Source organism: Elgaria multicarinata, chromosome 1, assembly GCF_023053635.1.
Source record: "Elgaria multicarinata webbii isolate HBS135686 ecotype San Diego chromosome 1, rElgMul1.1.pri, whole genome shotgun sequence".
Classification (NCBI taxonomy): domain Eukaryota; kingdom Metazoa; phylum Chordata; class Lepidosauria; order Squamata; family Anguidae; genus Elgaria; species Elgaria multicarinata.
The window spans coordinates 101,247,251-101,267,544 of record NC_086171.1 but is presented as its reverse complement, the minus strand read 5'-3'; the positions used below and the strand labels follow the sequence as shown (position 1 = coordinate 101,267,544).

Genomic DNA, 20,294 nt, shown 5'->3' with positions numbered 1-20,294 from the left:
CTCTACCTGGCTGTAACTTCAGTATGTCTGTGATCGGTATTAGCAACACCCAAAACCTGTAGATTGGATGAACTGCATAAATGCATTCAATCCCCCAAATAAGTACCATATAGACAGGCACAGTTAAGGGTTTATAAAGCCATTTTCTTCCTGCTGGCAATGGGAGGACCCCACAAAGATATTTTCTGGACTAGTAAACTCACTGTCCATGCAACACAGAAGCAAATTGCTTCAGTGACAGGGACCAAATAGCTGTTGTAAAGAGGAAGAGCTGACTTCAGGTCATTAACCTTATTAAACTTTGTTTCCTTTTCCATGCTCCCTGGGGCCGGTGGGGCATTTCCTGTTCTCTGACATCTATCTCTGCTTTAAATAATACTATTTAAATAACCCAGATAGCAAAGGAGGAGGCAGAGGAGTTCTTGTGGGAATCTAAGGAGGCTCGCTTGGCACCTACATTATATTCGTTTAGACGCCAGGTGAAGACCTTTTTATTCTCCCAGTATTTTAACAGTCTATAAATTAATTTTAACTTTGCCGTTTTAAATTTGTATTTTAAATTTGTATTTTGGCATTGCTGCTGTTTTTTTAATCTTGGTTGTGCTTTTATATTGTATTTTATATTATGGTTTTATACTGTTGTTTTATACTTTGAATTGTCTTAATTTTGTAAACCGCCCAGAGAGCTTCAGCTTTTGGGCGGTATAGAAATGCAATAAATAAATAAATAAATAAATAATGCAGCACCAATCCAGCTCCCAAGATGGCACATTCAGCACTGACAGTCCTGCCACTGGTTTGTGCCCAGACGTTCTTTCTCGGTTGGACTACTGCAACCTTCTTCTCTCTGGCCTTCCTTCTTCTCACATCAGTTCCTTGGTTTCTGTTCACCACTCTGCTGCTAAGATCATCTTCTTGGCTCGCCGCTCTGACCATGTTACTCCACTTCTGAAATCTCTTCATTGGCTTCCAATTCACCTCAGAATCCAATATAAACTTCTCCTGTTGAGCTACAAAGCTTTTCATGGTCTAGCTCCTGCCTATCTCTCCTCTCTCATCTCACACTATTGCCCCGCTCGTGCTCTTCGCTCCTCAGATGCCATGTTTCTCACCTGCCCAAGGGTCTCTACTTCCCTTGCTCGGCTCCATCCATTTTCTTCTGCTGCCCCTTACGCCTGGAACGCTCTTCCAGAACATTTGAGAACTACAAGTTCAATCGCAGTTTTTAAAGCTCAGCTAAAAACTTTTATTTTTTCTAAAGCTTTTAAAACTTGATTTTGATCTTACTTTTATACTGTTAGTTTTACTCTACCCTGTGCCTGTTTGGTGCATTCTCTTTCCCTTCTTATTGTTTTATTATGATTCTATTAGATTGTAAGCCTATGCGGCAGGGTTTCGCTATTTTATTGTTTTTACTCTGTACAGCACCATGTACACTGATGGTGCTATGTAAATAAATAATAATAAATAAAATTAATAATATTAATAATAATATTCAACTTGCTCTGCATGACACCAGTCCCTCAAACCAGCTATCCACTGGCAGAGAGCCAACGTTGAGCCAGCTGGCAGATTTCTGCTTGTGGCCACATCCCCAACCTATATTGGTAGGTATTAGAATGCAGAACAGAATGGGGGCATGTCTGTGGGAGTGGATCAATGGGGTGCAACTTCTTTCTTTCTTCCTCTTCCTGTTTGGATTTGAAAGGACATACTAAAAGCTATTATGCATGGGTTTGATAGGGAAAGACCCTAAGTAGTGGGGTCAAAAAGACGTATCGTTCCTGTACCCTTGGGTCTGCTGAAGCTTTTTTTCTACAAGTATTCTCCCAACATTTTAACAATCTATAAATTTTAAATAACATGGTTTTAAATTTGTAATTTTGCATTGCTGCTGTTTTTATCTGGTTGAGCTTTTATATTGTATTTTATATTATGGTTTTATACTGTTGTTTTATACTTTGAATGGTTTTAATTTTTGTGAACCGCCCAGAGAGCTCTGGCTATTGGGCGGTATAGAAATGTAATAAATAAATAAATAAATAAATAGCTGGAAGAGGAATAAGCAGGGATGGTGCTACCATAGAGGCCACTCAGGCGGCCGCCTAGAGCGCCAAGCTAAGAGGGGCGCCGGACACAGCGCAGCACTCATGCACGTTGGCTGTGAGCCAGCCCGGCCCGAGGATTCAGCTGGGCCTGGGCGGGTGAGATGGCGCCCTGCGCCCGCCCAGCCGAAGCGAAGCCAGGGACGCGGGGGTGGGGGTGGGGCGGCTCCATGTTCAGACTTCCGGAATGCGCCTAGAAAAGAGAGAGAGAGAGAGAGAGAGAGAGAGAGAATGTATGGGTGAATGGGGTGCAGGGGGTCTTTGAGTGAATGTGTGTGTTCATGCATGTCTTTGTTTGGAGTGAGTGATGCTGAATGTGTGTGTGTGCATGCGTGTGAGTTGGGGGGATGATTTGGAGGTGATATTCCTATTAAATAATGCATTTTAGACCCAAAGATGTTCCTTTCCAATTTATTATTATTATTATTATTATTATTATTATTTATTTATTTATTTATCTAGCACCATCAATGTACATGTTGCTGTACAGATAACACAGTAAATAGCAAGACCCTGCCGCATAGGCTTACAATCTAATAAAGTTGTAGTAAACAATAAAGAGGGAAGGAGAATGCAAACAGGCACAGGGAAGTGTAAACAGGCACCGGGTAGGGTGAAGCTAACAGTATAGAGTTAGAACAAACTCAATATTTAAAAGCTATAGGGAAAAGAAAAGTTTTTAGCTGAGTTTTAAAAGCTGTGATTGAGTTTGTAGTTCTCAAGTGTTCTGGAAGAGCGTTCCAGGCGTAAGGGGCAGCAGAAGAAAAAGGACGAAGCCGAGTAAGGGAAGTGGAGGTCCTGGGGCAGGCGAGAAGCATGGCATCAGAGGAGCGGAGAGCACGAGCGGGGCAATAGTGTGAGATGAGAGAGGAGAGATAGGCAGGAGCTAGACCGTGAAGAGCTTTGTCTTCCACTTTAAAATAAATTTAGCAGTTTCAAGTTTTGTACTTCTTATTTTTTCCAGGAAACATATGTCCTTAAAAATCAAAGTTGGAATTTTTTTGTGCGGGGTGTGTGTGAAAGTAGCTCACCTTGCCTAGGGCGCAAAATAGTCTGGCACCGGCCCTGGGAATGAGAACTGTTGTTCCACATGGCACTTAATATACACTTTATTTTGTACTCCTCATAACAATTCTACCATACCTGTCCTCTCAGACAAGATCATAAGTATGTTTACTCAGATGCAAATGAATATTCAGTTCTCGGAAGTATGCTTAGGACTGCAGCCTTCAGTCAGCAAATGTCTCCACCCTGAACCATGTGGTCAAATTGGCTGTTATTTCTCTGTTGCATTATTGCAGTCAGTCCTTTAATTAGTCATTTCCTGCTCCCTCCAAGTAAATAACCTTTGTTAATTCCGCAGGGAGGGGGGTTTCTTTACAGTCATTGTGATCCCACCATTTGCTCATTTTAAGTCTGAAAAATTTACACAAGCCAGATCTTTAAAAAGATGGGAGGGTGACATGGAACATAGTGAAACCAGATGATCTGACAGCAGTGTCGTCCTGATTTTCTGTAATGACTGGGAGCGAACAAAGAATGTCAATTCTAGTGCAGAAGCAAAATTCATTTGCATCCAAGAAATGTTGGTGCTGGAGGCAAAAAATCAAAATGGCACCACCCTTCCAGTCATTAACATGGAGCCCAATCCACCACAGAGTTCTCCAATGTCATCACATGTCCCCTAGGTGCCCAAGTCACCCATATGTATATCTCTAGTAGCTGGTTATGTTGGTGGGAACACACTTGCGTTCAACTGGTATTGATTGAAGCTACATGGAAATGTTTTTGACAACAGACCAGGAAAAATTAAATGTGTTCCATGGCTATGGCAGCTTAGCTGTACAGAATCATAGAATCATAGAATAGCAGAGTTGGAAGGGGCCTACAAGGCCATCGAGTCCAACCCCCTGCTCAATGCAGGAATCCACCCTAAAGCATCCTTGACAGATGCTTGTCCAGCTGCCTCTTGAAGGCCTCTAGTGTGGGAGAGCCCACAACCTCCCTAGGTAACTGATTCCATTGTCGTACTGCTCTAACAGTCAGGAAGTTTTTCCTGATGTCCAGCTGGAATCTGGCTTCCTTTAACTTGAGGCCGTTATTCCGTGTCTTGCACTCTGGGAGGATCGAGAAGAGATCCTGGCCCTCCTCTGTGTGACAACCTTTTAAGTATTTGAAGAGTGCTATCATGTCTCCCCTCAATCTTCTCTTCTCCACGCTAAACCTGCCCAGTTCTTTCAGTCTCTCTTCATAGGGCTTTGTTTCCAGACCCCTGATCATACTGGTTGCCCTCCTCTGAACACGCTCCAGCTTGTCTGCGTCCTTCTTGAATTGTGGAGCCCAGAACTGGACGCAATACTAGGTACCACTGCTAGGTACCAGCATCAACTCTCTGGAAAGTTATTCAACCTGGAGCCCTGCAGATATTTTGGAGTACAAACTCCATCATTCATGACCATTGGCCATGCTGGCGGGAGGTGGCTAGTATAGAGCCTTTGTACCAGAATGTTTGGAAATTTTAAAGAAAACCGAGTAACCCTGTCATTTCCCTGTCACACCCCGCCACCCACTAAAGTTACCTGTCAGGGTTTTTGTGCTTGTCCTCTTGCTCTGATGGCTTCCCTTCACAGCCAAGATGTAGATGACATACTCCATCCCTGGCTTCAGTCCAGCTAAGGTGGTGCTAATCTTATCCTTCCCAACTGCGATCTCTCTAGTTTCTCCATCAGCAGAGATATAGCTCAGGATGTATCGGTCTATAGGAGCTAAAGCCTTGTTCCAAGAGACTGTGGCTGTGTTTTCCGTCACTTGGTCTGTTCTCAGGTTTGTAGGACCATCTATTTCTGTGAACCAAAGCAGAGGCGTTACTATTGTTTTATTTCAGTATCCATTGATTCTTTTGGCATCAATTGAGTATACAGCCTCTTTTTTAGACTTACAAGTGTTTGTTGGTTTTGATTTGGGGGGGTTTCAGTAAATTATTTAGTTACACTTCCCGGTAGGTTTCAACAACTATGTCTCAGCAGTTAAATCTCATGCTTGCTTCTTGATGCCTGAGGACTGAATTAACTGATAATTAAAGGAGTGGAGCAGGGGAAAGATCTGGGAAGATGCAGGGCCGGTGCTACCATAGAGGCCACTCAGGCGGCTGCCTAGAGCGCCAAGCTAAGAGGGGCGCCAGGCACAGCGCAGCACTCACGCACATTGTTGGCTGTGAGCCGGCCCGGCCCAAGGATTCAGCTGGGCCCAGGCGGGCGAGATGGCGCCCCGCACCTGCCCAGCCGAAGTGAAGCCAGGGACGCTGGGGCGGCTCCACATTCAGACTTCCGGAACATGCCCAGAAGAGAGAGAGAGAGAGAACGTATGGGTGAATGGGGTGCAGGGGGTCTTTGAGTGAATGCATGTGTTCATGCGTGTGTTTGTTTGGAGTGAGTGATGCCGAGTGTGTGTGTGTGTGTGCGCGCATGTGAGTTGGGGAAGGGGGATGATTTGGAGGTGATATTCCTATTAAATAAGGCATTTTAGACCCATAGACGTTCCTTTCCAATTTGTTTGCTATAATTGGCATGACGTATTTCTTGCACTTTAATTTTTTTTTAGCAGTTTCAAGTTTTGTGCTTCTTATTTTTTCCAGGAAACATATGTCCTTAAAAATCAAAGTTGGCGTGTGTGTGTGTGTGTGTGAAAGTAGCTCACCTTGCCTAGGGCACAAAATAGTTTGGCACCGGCCCTGGGAAGATGGCATTAGCAAGTTGCATTTAACACTGCAAATAAACTACCTTATTAGAAAAAGATAAGAGTCTTGTGGCACCTTAAAGACTAACAAATTTATTATGCAAAAAGCTTCCATAATTAACTAAGATCCACTGAAGTGTATGCTATAATAAATTTGTTGGTCTTTAAGGAGCTACAAGATACTTTGTTGGTTTTGCTGCTGCAGGGTAACATGGTTGCCCCCCTGGAAATACTGTACCAGGATGCTTGATGGACCCAGCGCCTGTCAAGGAAAAGGCAAGTTATGGTAGGAGCACTCTCCATGAAACTCATAGTGAGCTCAGCTGAACTGGAAGCTTTTATACGATTCAGCTAGATCACATGACCATCTCTGGGCAATGGCAGTTAAGAGATTCCTTTCTGATCTGGCCGATTTCTCTGCAGTTCTTGCCATTGGTGAGAGCTTGATAATGAATATCAACCTCATATCCCTCCATTTCTACTTTCACAACCTTCTTGTGGCTTGTTTGGAGAATGTTGTGAAAAGTAATCAACAGGACATTTTGTGGATCCTCCAGCTGTAGCTGTAACTTACCAGGTGTAGCACTATAGTTCTGAACTCCCTCCATGAATTGGTTCTACAACTTTAGAACATCTGAAAAGGAGTTTATCAAAATGAGAAATAAAATATAGTGGGAAAGGAATCAGTGAGATACCACAAGATTTCATAATACCACATCGATGGACTACCTGTTTCAGCTTTTGTGCTTGCCTTCCTGCTCTGCTGGGATCCCTTCACAGCCCAGATAGAGATGGTATACTCCATGCCTGGTTTCAAACCCATCAGGGTGGTGGTTCTCTTGTCCTTGCCCACAGACATCTCTTTGGTGTCGCCATCAAGTGAGGTGTAGCTCACTACATATCTATCTATGGGGGCCTGGGCCCCATGCCAAGAAATGGTAGCTGTGTCTTCTGACACTTGGTTGATTGCCAAATTAGTTGGGCCATCAATTTCTGTGAAGGGAATAAAACATTATGGTTACAATGTTTCTGACAAGATTTCTAGAACCATTTCTTCAGAGCCAACACATTTCAGTGCCTGAGACCATAAAAATCCAAATGACACCCTTTCTCCCTTCAATTAACAAAGGGCACAAACCAACCTGACAGAAATTAATGCACAAGGCCACGCGATGAGCTTCATGGCTGAGAGAACCCTTAAACCCAGACCTCCCCAGTACAGGTCCAACCTTCTAACCACTAGATTACCTTTGTGAAGAGCATACAGAAACTTGCAGAAAGCTCTCTCAGGTGTTTGTTTTTAGAGTTTTTTCGATCAAATATTGTGACAAAAAATATGGAGCTTGGGTAATATTACTCTGAAAAAGAAGGGAAACCTAGGAGATAGCAGACAACTGTTCCATGTAAATTGCACAGTGAGAAATTGAAAAATTAGCACTAACCATGAAGTTGCAATATTGTATTGCTAACATCTTTGGGGCCTACCCACTGAGCATTGGGGAGAAGCAGCTATCCTGTTAACTCGAGGGCAAGCCTCTTCAGAATACTTTCTCAAATCCTGCAAATTTCTACTGCCTTTTTAAAGGGAATGGATTAACAATGTTCAAAACAAATGAGAAAAGGGTTCTTGCTTCAGGTATTAAAGGCTAGTCTTCTCTTTCATAAGGATGTGTTTGCCACAAAGAGCAATTACAGAAGTATAGCTTCCAAATCACGTGAGGTACTGATTCCTCTCTATTTGGCCCTGGTTAGGCCTCATCTAGAGTATGGCATCCAGTTCTGGGCTCCTCAATTCAAGAAGGACGCAGACAAACTGGAGCGTGTTCAGAGGAGGGCAACCAGGATGATCAGGGGTCTGGAAACAAAGCCCTATGAAGAGAGACTGAAAGAACTGGGCACGTTTAGCCTGGAGAAGAGAAGATTGAGGGGAGACCTGATAGCACTCTTCAAATACTTAAAAGGTTGTCACACAGAGGAGGGCCAGGATCTCTTCTCGATCCTCCCCGAGTACAAGACATGGAATAACGGGCTCAAGTTAAAGGAAGCCAGATTCCAGCTGGACATCAGGAAAAACTTCCTGACTGTTAGAGCAGTACGACAATGGAATCAGTTATTTAGGGAGGTTGTGGACTCTCCCACACTAGAGGCCTTCAAGAGGCAGCTGGACAAGCATCTGTCAGGGATGCTTTAGGGTGGATTCCTGCACTGAGCAGGGGGTTGGACTCGATGGCCTTGTAGGCCCCTTCCAACTCTGCTATTCTATGATTCTATGAAGATTTTGCTCACATTGTATCTCTGGTGGTAATTCTGAGCCTTGTTTTAACCCAACACTAATTACTCTTCATTGGCACCAGTCTCTTCTTTCCTGTGCTTCATGCTGGAAAAGGTACTCAGAGATCCCCTTATAGTGAGAAATAGCGTATGGATAATACCGTATTTCTTCGATTGTAAGACACCATCGATTGTAAGACGCACACTAATTTCAGTACCACCAACAGAAAAAAAAACATCCTAAGACCACCCGTGATTCTAAGACGCACTCCATTTTTAGGGATGTTTATATGGGGGGAAACGTGTGTCTTAGAATTGAAGAAATAGGGTATTTTGTTTCACAAGCGTGCTATTGTCCACTCTTTCTATACGGATGAAATAAAGTAGTTACTTTGAAACCTGAAACCATCTTAATATCCTTTTTACTGCTGGGTTTTTTTTAATGGACCTACTGCTAAATCTTCTTGAAGAAATTGCTGCTCTGACATTAAGATAAATCTATCACTGGGAAAGTGTGAAATTCTGCAGTACAAGAAAGCTTCTGGGAATAGTTCAGGCAACTAATGGTAAAAATAAGAGTTTGCACAACAGCTGTCTCAAAATTACAAATAATTAGCCCAATTCCTGTTTTGTGCAGGGGCCTTTTAAACGTTACCAAACCATGTGGGCGCTGCTTTTCCACGAGTGGTTCCCGTGTGGTTGGGAAACACCTAAATGATCTAACCGCATTGGTGGGGGTTGAGGGAGGGGGGGATTCTTTTCCCTCGAATTGGCACCCAAGTCTCTCCCAGCAAGGTGCCAATTCCATGGTCAGAGCCTACGTAATTAGCCCGACATCCGTAGTGTTGGGTCATGTACATGTTATCCAAGCTGTGCTGCTGCCGCTCTTGGAAAGACAACCTACAGAAAACAAAGTGTATCCCGAACCATAAATCGGAATACATTGAATTACTATCCGATGATCATTAAAAGCATGACCAATCCTCCTCTGCCTTGGTTGCCAGTCACAACTTTAGCCTTCACCTTTTTTGCTCTCCTGGCTCCCCTCCTCTGGCCAGAAGTAGATGAATTCAACACTTGACCACAGCCTCATCAGGATGGTGCTCCAAGTCTCCTTCTCCACTTAAAAAAAATATTGCCATCTATCCCTATCAGCTGAGGTGCAGGCATTTCTCTTAAATGAAGAACAACAACAAAACATGGACTTAAATCAAGGCTGCTTCAACACCTGATCAGAGACAAACTTTACAAGTGTGCAGTTAAGACATTCAGATGGTAACCACCAACCAGCCACTGTTACATAGGGTGTTTCACTGTTTTGTAGCAACATAATTTGCAACAGAAAATGTGCACTGTTTCCGGATTGTAAAGTGGAGCTTGCATGGATCTAAGCCAACAGTGCGATGTGGCTGCAAAAAAGGCAAATGTTATTTGGGGCTACATTAATAGAAGTATAGCTTCCAAAGTGCATGAGGTACTGGTTCCTCTCTATTCGGCCCTGGTTAGGCCTCATCTTGAGTACTGTGTCCAGTTCTGGGTACCACACTTCAAGAAGGATGCAGACACGCTGGAGGGGTTTCAGAGGAGGGCAACAAGGATGATCAGGGATATGGAAACAAAGCCCTATGAGGAGAGACTGAAAGAACTGGGCATGTTTAGCCTGGAGAAGTCTGAGGGGAGACATGATAGCACTCTTCAAGTACTTGAAAGGTTGTCACACAAAGGAGGGCCAGGATCTCTTCTCAATCATCCCAGAGTGCAGGACACAGAATAACGGGCTCAAGTTACAGGAAGCCAGATTCCGGCTGGACATCAGGAAACACTTCCTGACTGTTAGAGCTGTACGACAATGGAACTAATTACCTAGGGAGGCCGTGGTCTCTCCCACACTAGAGGCCTTCAAAAGGCGGCTGGACAGCCATCTGTCAAGTATGCTTTAATGTGGATTCCTGCATTCAGCAGGGAGTTGGACTTGATGGCCTTGTAGGCCCCTTCCAACTCTACTATTCTATGATTCTATGTTTCTAAGCTGTTATTGTTCTTACAATAAAACCGCTGGACAGTTTGTATTATTGGCAACACAGAGTACACAGTTGGTTTTATATGTGTGCCCTCCAGATTGCCTTCAGTTTATGGGAGCTACTTTGCAGTATCAACAAAAGAAGAAATGGTGCAGAGGAAGTGCCTTCCTATGTCCAACCCAAAGCACAGTATGTTCAAGACAAAGTTGTTAAAAAGGACACACCATGTGCAAGATCAGGACGTTCCAGAGCAATGATATACTGCCCAAAAAGAAGCAGAATCTCTGTGCCCCAGCCTTCCTTCCACCTACAGGCAAGATAGTTCTGAAGGCAGTAGTAAACAAAAGCTCTGATCCAAAAACAAACCCGATACTTCTAACAGCAGGCATCTGGTGCCGGCAATGGCCACTGAGAAGAACATCAGTGCTGCCAGATGCAGCCTGCTTTGAGAAAAACAGTGGTCTGGTAATTCCATTGATGGCTCCTTACATTTTGAACAGCAGAGGGCCTTAACTCAGGGCCTTTTCACATATTACACAGTGGCAAACTCTCCACAGGGACAACAGTCAGTCCTAGCAAATACAAATTTGCCACCAGTTGGTGATCACACTTGTTGGTGATCACACTTTACAATTTCAAATTAGAAAAACTGAGCTATGCACCTAAAAATATGTGTCTGTCAGCCAACAGATAACAAGAATCAGCTTCTGTCACACTGACACAACCATTTGATTGGGATACAAGATGAAAGCCAGATGGAGGACCTCACAATGTATCACCAAGGCCTGCACCTCCAGTGTTCCACTGTCTGAGAAGTGACATCACTCCAGAGCCTCACCAGTCCTTGGGTGAAACCAAAGAGCTGCAGTGCCAAACTCTGGACTCTCAGGTGGACATTCCACACGAAAGCAGAAACTGAAGCAACCAAAAAATCTTGATGGCGACAAGAATGCCAAGGCAAGGCCAGAATCCAGAGGTTTAGCAAACCAGTTCTTTGTCCAGTTGCTCAGCTTGAGAACAGGGAAGATGGCTACCAGGCCTACATATCTTCAAAACCACCTCTTTCCCCATGTCTCATTGTGATTTCTACAGTCAATCAAAACCAACTCCTTAGTGGTGCTTGGTAGTGACATGTACAAAATGTGAAGGTATGCAGATAGGCGATCTCTGTGTCATTTCTACCCTCCACCTGTAAAAATGCCCTTCTTCCAAAAGCTCCACCAACTGAATATCTTCAGCTCCTTTAGTCTAATGTTTAAAACATTCAGGTAAGTTTGAGACCCTTTTAGTTATTTAGGAATTCTTATTTTAAAGAGACTTCTAAGTTTATATTATTGTTCTTCCAGGCCTAAAGCCTTTAGACAGAAGGTGTGTTTTTTAAAAAATCTAAATACAAATGTAAGCATGAGCCTGCTGAGCCAGACCATCTATTCCAGCAATATGTTTCCAACAGTGGCTGGCCAGATGCCTCTAGCCACTCACAAGCAGGGCACCGAGGGGACAGCTTTTCCTTGCTTTTTGTCCATAGCAGGACAGATATAGCTTGAGGGTCCACTATTCAGAGAGATGCCCTCACTAAACATGGAAGTATGATGGGAAATAAAACAATCAAGGCAAGCGAGAAACCAGTCAAGAAGTGGAATCCATTAAGCCACTGTCCAAGAGACAAACAACTTTATCAAAATGGCTAGAAATCAGTTCCGGAAACCTGATAGATGGGCCAGGGCTCCTAGTCCTTCCTTATAGTCAGGGCCAGACTCAGGACAACACCTGAGCAAGGAACGCCTTTGGCGCCCCCACCCCCACTGGCAGTTTTTCAATGGTTGTGGGGCTTTGTGGAGGATTGAAAAACCTAGGAGTGGAACAGGCGGCCCAACTGCTCCCAGGCTTTCCTAGCAATGGCCATGAAAAGGACCCATAATTTGCTACTTTGCTGCCAGTGCTCTCCTGCTTCAGTTCTAGGAACCCATGGAAGCCTCCCAGGCTACTGCTTCTCCTTCCTTCTCTCCAGGTCTTTCCCTCCATCCCTTTTACAACCTCAGTCCTTCCTTCTCAGAGCAAGGGCACTTCCTTGTTAAGATCAGGCAGAGGAAGCAGAGACTCTTGGGAGATGTAGGCCCTAGGCTAGACCCAATAGAGAAAATGGCAGTGTTGGGCAGTGAGATAGTCCTTGAAGATCCCCAAATTTAGCAGCTAGATTGTGCGGATTTTCTCTTCACAGCCCCCCAAACCTCTCTATTTTCTTCTTCTTTCATTCAGAGTGACCTGATCTACAGATAATAGCAATTCCTGGGTTAACCCAGGAAACAACCCAGAAGTGCCCTATTCCTGGATTGTTATTGTGACGGCCAAACTCAGAAGCTGTTTAGGGGGTTAAACAACCCAGAGTTAACCCAGAGTTACACCTGAATGCTGTTGTGAGTTCGTTGTGCAGTTGCTGTGAATGGGTCTGTCACTGTCACAGTTTTTGTTGGCACTCTTAAGTTCACAAGTGAATGTGCACCTCTCCATCCCTGTACACTTTCATCACTGTTGGTATATCTATATAAACAATGTCAGGCAAAAGGTCCTTTTCTAGCTTTACAAATGCACAACACACTGCATAGCGAAGCAGTGATGTCAGGGGGCCTGGACAACCCAAAAAGAGCACCTTTTATCAGCTTAGGTTGATATACCAACTACGCCCTTATCTGGACAGAGATAGCCTAGCTACAGTTATCCATGCTCTGATAACCTCTCGCTTGGATTACTGCAATGCGTTATACGTGGGGCTGCCTTTGAAAACAGTCCGGAAGCTTCAGCTGGTACAAAATAGGGCAGCCCGTTTACTAACAGGGACTGGCCGGCGAGATCACATTACGCCAGTCCTTTTCCAGCTTCATTGGCTGCCAGTCCAGGTCCGGGCCCGATTCAAAGTGCTGGTATTGACATTTAAAGCCCTAAACGGTTTGGGGCCAGGTTATCTGAAGGAACGCCTCCTCCCATATATACCTACCTGGACCTTAAGATCATCTACAGGGGCCCTTCTCCTTGAGCCCCTGCCAAAGGAAGTGAGGCAGGTGGCTACTAGGAGGAGGGCTTTCTCCGCTGTGGCACCCCGGTTGTGGAACGAGCTCCCCAGAGAGGTCCGCCTGGCGCCTACACTGTACTGCTTTCGTCGCCAGCTGAAGACCTTTTTATTCACTCAGTATTTTAACACTTAATTTTAACTTAAATTAAAATTTTACTGTTTTAACTCTGTATTTTAATCTTATATCAACTTTGCTGTGTGGTTTTATCCTGGTTGTGCTTTTTATACTGTATTTCGTAATTGTGTTTTAACCTGTTGGGTGTTTTACTGTGGTTTTAATTTTTGTGAACCGCCCAGAGAGCTTCGGCTATTGGGCGGTATAAAAATGTAATAAATAAATAAATAAAATCCAAACAGGAATTGTTAAATGCTATTTTCTATGCCCTGCCCTCTCACTCCAGCCCCCACAATAAGTACACTTCAAACACAACCGCTCTACATATAATTATTCTACAGCACAGTACTGTTAAAACATCAGAAAGTATTCTGTTAATAAGGAATATAGGAAATGTATTGACATGCAACGGTGCTATGGTTCTATGGAACGGTGCTACATTTTTCAGACCTGAAAGTAAAGCAATGGGAGGTTGGGAGTTAGGGCCTACTGTTGCTGCACCCCTAATCCCTTCTCCATGTGTTGTTTGTAGACAGATTTGAATCATTTGCACAGAGCTTGTGCTATAGACGGGTTTGCAGTGTCCTGAAATATTCATTTGGCATGTGTCAGGAGGTACCCAGTGTATTAGGAGCCAAAATAGACTGCTCACAGCCAATGGGTATTGGGAGAGAGCACTTCTGTCCAGGACTTTCTGCAGAAGAGCAATATGTTGATAGTGATGAATGCCTCCAGCCATGTTCTTACCGAGGTGGCAAACCTAAACATGGACTCACAGAGGACTGCATCGCCATAGGGATGAAAAGAATCTACACATAGAAAGCTGACAAGCCCAGACACAGGTTCATTCACTCTGTGAGAACTAGGCCCAGTGTGGCATTCAAAGCAGGTCCATGCCAAAGGGGCATTTCAGGACGTTGCAGAGCCTTGCACAATGAAAGCCCCATGCAAATGATTACAATCGGTCAATTGTTAACACACTGGGGGAGAACCAGAAATCTACTGGTGCCCCAACCATCCCCAAGCTCCATGCATTTATCCAGTGGAGACTGATGGCTCTGATGCTAGTGGGGCGGTGAGCCAACTCTGGATTTCAGTCAGAATCAGTCAGAACACCCACATCTAAATGGCTCTTTTAGAGTTCTGATTCTGACTGAAACCCAAAGCAGATTCACCGGACCACTGATATTTGAGCCACCAGCCTTCACTGCATTAACCCATCTTGTGCACACTGCCTGTGTGCACAAGCGACATATGGAGATTGGGAGTGCGGCAATTCTGCTCCCTCCACCACAAATGTACTGATTGTTGCACAGATTTTAATTGTCTGCACAGGGCTACTGACAGACATCTTGAAGAAAAGATTTGGGGCAATTTGGAAGGCTCAAAAGGATTGCAGTTGTATTACTGACTGGTGCGGCAACTGCAACAACCTGCAACAGTTGTGTTGCTGGAATTGTGTAGGTACCTCATCGTGTAATAGCCAAACCACTTTGTTTATACCTGTCCTTCCATTCACAGATGATGGCTTCCCTTCTCTCTCACCCTTCACAGATATGACAGTGATCTTGTACTGTGTCCCTGGTTTCAGGCCTATAAGGAGGGGAGGAAATAGAAAGAGACAAATGTTTTGGAGACACAACCACATCTATTTTTTGCTTTTCTGTTGGGATTTTTATGGGACTTGTGTTTCAGGATCCTCTTTTTTGTGCTTGTAGGATATGTCCAGACTTACCTTTTGGAAAGATACTTGGTAGAAAGGTACGATTTCATCTTAATTCTATATATCATTGGTCTTGAACACTGCCTTCCAATTAGTTTCCAAGTCCAATTCAAGGTACAGGTTTTGATTTAAAAAGCCCTGTCTGTTTCGGTGTAGGATATCTCAGAGACTGTCTCCTGCCATACGAGCCTGCCTGTAAGCTGTATGTCCTACCTTTAAGGCTCTCGGTTCACAAAAGGCAATGGTGATGGCAACATTAATTGTGCACTGCCCAGAGAGCCTCGGCTGATGGGCAGGATAAAAAGGTAATGAATAAATAAACAAGCAAACATTGCCAGTTATCGTTCATCAGGGAGATTTCCAATTCATTGCTCTAAGACTTCTGAAGGGGAGCATATTTGTTAAAAACAAACAAAACTCAAATATTAAGACACACTGAAAGTCTCCAGTGACCTCCTTCCAAAAGAAGGAGTAAGTGCTCTGCCCCTGGAACTGCTCCCAGCTCAGGGAAAGTGGGAATACAAGAAAACATAAAAATCCTGGATCAACAGAAGTGAAAATAGCAACAATGCTGTACACTTTCACATCATGCAGTTTCTCCACCAACTGTTTCTGCACACTGATGGCACTATATGAAAAACAAACACACACACATCAGCTCTCTTTCAAGTTTACAGTCTGAAAAGTCTCAGCTTTCCTCCCAGTGCCCTCATTCTAGGTAAACACAAAGTTACCAGCTTACCTGTGATGACATATCTGCTCTTTGCATCACTGCTTTTGGGGACCAATAGCTCTTTCTCCTCCCCAAGCAAGGAGCTGAACCTCAGCTTGTAGTAATCCACATCTGTTGGAGGATTCTCCCACTCGACCTCCAGTGAATTCTCTGTCTCCTCTGTCACCCAGACAGCACCAATGGCAGACACAGCTAGAAGAGAGAGAATCACCAACAGGCTGTTATTATAGTCAATCTTATTTTCTGAGTACTAGTTAGAAAAGAATTTTGGGTATGGATGATAATGCAACTGCATGAATGCAAGAAGAGAAGGACAGGAGGCATTTGCATTAGCAGTTTTCCCACCGTCTGTGCTGCTGATTTTTTTTCAGCCGCCTGAGCAGCCTGACCACTGACCTATTCCTTCACAACCCTAGGATGCTTCCAAATACAGAACTGCTAGTGCTAACGATCAGAAGGGTTTGTGCAGCTGTTCTGTCTTTGTTAACAGATCTTCTGCTTTAAGGGAAAAGATGGGGAAAGGGGTGGGAATGTGCAGGAGGATTATGGGTGCATCCGGAGCCCCCGTAAAATTCCGTAAGTGAGGCAAGGTGAAGATGCAATAAAAGCCTTATCTGGAAGCACCCTAGTTTCTTTATGTAAACTGTGTCCATGCGAGCAGCTCAATGGAAATGCCAACCAGTCTGCAGCTGCTATGAAAAAGGCAAATTCCATGTTAGGCATAATTAGAAAAGGAATTGAAAATAAACTTCAAATATCATACTGCCCATATACAAATCTACGGTGCAACCTTTTTATTCTCTCAGTATTTTAACAACTAATTTTAACTTACATTTAAATTTTACTGTTTTAATTCTATATTTTAATCTTATATCTGTCAGGGCTGGAAAATTTACCTACAGAGGGTTAAGCCCTGGAAGAAGAAGAAGAAGAAGAAGAAGAAGAAGAAGAAGAAGAAGAAGAAGAAGAAGAAGAAGAAGAAGAAATGGACATTTGCACAATCTCTGGATACTCGATTCTCAACAGGTGTTAGACATTATTACTGGACTGTAAAATGTCAAGGCCTCATGACCCAACTGTTAATTGAATAATTGGCTGATGTAACTGAGTGCAATACCTTGTATGAAAACGTATATGAAGTTGTACAGGTTTAATGGTGGTGTGAGTGGATGCTGGATGGTGATGTTTTGTATGCTGGAAGATTATGTACAGAAGACGTTATCCCTCAGTAAAACTTTACTGACAAAAGTTATACGTGTCGTGAGTATTTTTTCTTCTCTGAGGGACAATAGCTCAATATCCGTACAGAGGAATCAATCGCTGACGCTGCTGTGTTACTGCTTAAATCTCTGCTAAAGTCAATTCCTGACAATATCAACTTCTGCTGCGTGGTTTTATCCTGGTTGTGCTTTTTGTACTGTATTTTGTATTTGTGTTTTTAGACAGTTGTTTGTTTTATTATGTTCTTCATGGTTTTAATTTTTGTGAACCGCCCAGAGAGCTTCGGCTATTGGGCGGTATAGAAATGAAATAAATAAATAGATAAACAAATAAATCACACTTGGAATGCTGTGTACAGTTCTGGTCACCGCAGCTAGGAAAAAATATTGTAGAGTTGGGAAAAGTGCAGAAAAGGGCAACCAAAATGACCAAGGGGCTGAAGCAACATCCCTGTGAAGAAAGGTGACAACATTTGGGAATGTTTAGCTTAGAGAAAAGGTGAGTGAGGGGAGACATGATCGAGGTGTACAAAATCATGCGTGGTGTGGAGAAAGTGGATAGGGAGACATTTTTCTCCCTCTCTCAAAATACTAGAACCAGGGGACATGCAATGAAACTGAACAGTGAGAGATTCAGAACACATAAAAGGAAGTATTTCTTCACACAGTGCGTAATTAAATTATGGAATTCACTACTACAAGATGTAGTGATGGGCACTATTATTCTTATTCTTATTATTTATTTATTTATTTATTTATTTATTTATTTATTTATTTATTTATTTATATAGCACCAGCAATGTATCTAACTATAAGAAAGATGCTTTAAAAGGGAATTACACAGATTCATAAATGGTAAGGCTATCCATTGCTACTAGAGATGATGGTAATATATTACCTCCACCAGTATCACAGACAACTCGCCTCTGACTTCCAATTGCTTGGGGTGGGGGGAAGTATGAGGGTGCTTCCCACAAATATCTGACTGAGTACGGTGTGAAGAGAATGTTGGACTAGAAAGGGTCTTTGGTTTGATCTATCACAGGTCTTTTTATGTGTGTGAGAATTTCCCGCCTTTGTATATAGGTACAATTGTACAATTATATTATTTTCCAATTAAGATTAATCATATACATGCAACATTGAGAAAGGGAAGTCCATGTTAACGGAAGCTCTTTCAGGACATATTGGAACAAAGCAGCATGAAAAATTAAATAATAAGATAAGAATACTGAGAAGAGTCTTAGTGCAAACACATCCCAGACAGCAAATCTTTGAAATGACACATGACAGTATCTCCCATAGCAACACAGAAGGGTGCAGTTGGGGTAGAAAGATGAGGAACTCTGTCTGAACTCTAGTCTCAAACCATCGTAACAGGCCACATCACACTGACCTAGTTCACACATAACGACAACGCAGAGTATGAGTTGAGTATGGCTTGTCATTGAATTCTGGGTTGTCATTGAATTGTGGGTTGTCATTACATACAAGCCCTGCATTGTGGTTTAACTACGGGTTGTTAAACATGAACAACCAGGAAGAGAACCCATGGATTGTTGTTGGGCTGTGAACTCTGGGTTGTTCATAGTTAACAACCAATAGCTAAACCTTAGTGCAGGGTTCACATAAAATGACAACCCATGATTCAATGACAACCCATACTCAACCCATACTCTGGGTTGTCATTACATGTGAACCAGATGTCTTGCTACACACCTCTCTCTCTCTCTCTCTCTCTCTCTCTCTCTATATATATATATATATATATATACATATACCTCTCTCTGCCAAGTGAGGATTCCACTTCACGTATCTGATAAACTGAAAATGTGTCCCATGCCACAAGATAACTCTGCTATATATCAAATAGTTAGTTACACTTGTCAGGGGCTGTTCCCAGGGCTGGGCAAAGCTGGGCAAAGCCCGGGCCAAATGGGAAATGTAGGCCCCATTTCAAACTGCTCATTAAGTATTTTTAATCAGTTCTAAATACATATGAACTAGAGCGATTTATAAAAAAGGTAATGGCAAGCACTTTTATTCAATATGTATATAAGACATCTTTGCCTCTACCAGGGGAAGTTAGAGTAGGCCCACTCAAAATTGTAGTCCCATGCCAACTGGCCCCACTGGTCCCACCCCCCTCTGCCCAGCCCTGGCTGCCCCTCTTCATTGAGTGTGTACTTCACAGGAAATCTGCACTTAAATGTTGCATAATGTGTGTAATGGTCCTGATATTCAGAACCTTGAAGATATGATTTGAAGCTGAGTACACTGGCAAAAATGATCCATTCCTAAAAAATCAACATGAAGAAATAACGTTGGAGAATGATGGAAATCCTCTCAAATAGGATGAATTCAGATGCCATATCAAAGCCATGGTTTGGAAATGTACACGCAAGCAAGCCACGGCTTTTGTGAACCGCCCAGAGAGCTTCAGCTATTGGGTGTTATAAAAAAATGTAATAAATAAATAAATAAATGGTTTATTGTTGCTGTTTGCTTTAATCTTATATTTGTTTAGTACTCTATGCTCTAGGTGCAGGTGAAGTAATGGTCATAACTATTTATTTACTTTATTTCAGACATCACACCAAACCATAGTTAAACTTCTTTAAACACAGTTGGAACAATGTCTGAATCGAGTAACTTTTCTCGAAAATTAATTTTTCCTACCTGTTGATTTGAAGCAGACATTGCAGATTATAGAACAGTTGAAGGGGTATTTTAGTGCTCCTACCTGTGCTGGCTTGCAGGAGTTCTGGGTCACTGGAAATTCCCTTCTTTATGTTACGGAGTGTGATCACATACTTTGTGCCAGGAAGAAGGCCCAGGATCTCATAGCCAATCTTATCTTTGGGCACTCGTATTTGCTTTACAGAGCCCTCATACCCAACAGGAAAGTAGCTAATGAGATAGTAGTCCACATCCATCATCTTATCCCAGCCAATGGCCAAGGAATCCTCTGTGGTCTTGAGGAGCTTCACATTCCAAGGAGCAAGCACTGCAGCAAAACAAGGTCAACGTTCAAAAGGGATGCAGCCAATGAGTCCAGTAACACATTATTTTCACATCATGTGGCGCTATACCAGGAATACAGTTACATTTATTAATGTCAGGAGCGTGCTATGGTCCTTTATAGTTGAGATTTGTGCTGTGAAATCTGTGAGTCAGAAGGTGAAGTGAGGGTTCAGGGTCTAGTAAAATCTAGCAATTCTAAGTTGAATTTTCAACATCTCAGCATCAAAATAGAGGGGGTAGATATTCCAATATTTTATTTTTACATAAAAACAGCCAT

General features: G+C 43.0%; 1 protein-coding gene across 1 annotated transcript in view; it reads right to left on the bottom strand.

Moving 5' to 3' along the window:
• TNN (tenascin N) overlaps positions 1 to 20,294 on the bottom strand; it is a 49,275-nt gene that overhangs the window by 16,361 nt on the left and 12,620 nt on the right. The window contains exons 4-8 of the mRNA XM_063134027.1: positions 19,737 to 20,000; positions 15,783 to 15,965; positions 14,821 to 14,910; positions 6,570 to 6,833; positions 4,685 to 4,948 (exon numbers count right to left, since the gene is read on the bottom strand). Coding sequence (XP_062990097.1) covers positions 4,685 to 4,948; positions 6,570 to 6,833; positions 14,821 to 14,910; positions 15,783 to 15,965; positions 19,737 to 20,000 — 1,065 coding nt within the window. The remainder of the gene's footprint in view (positions 1 to 4,684; positions 4,949 to 6,569; positions 6,834 to 14,820; positions 14,911 to 15,782; positions 15,966 to 19,736; positions 20,001 to 20,294) is intronic.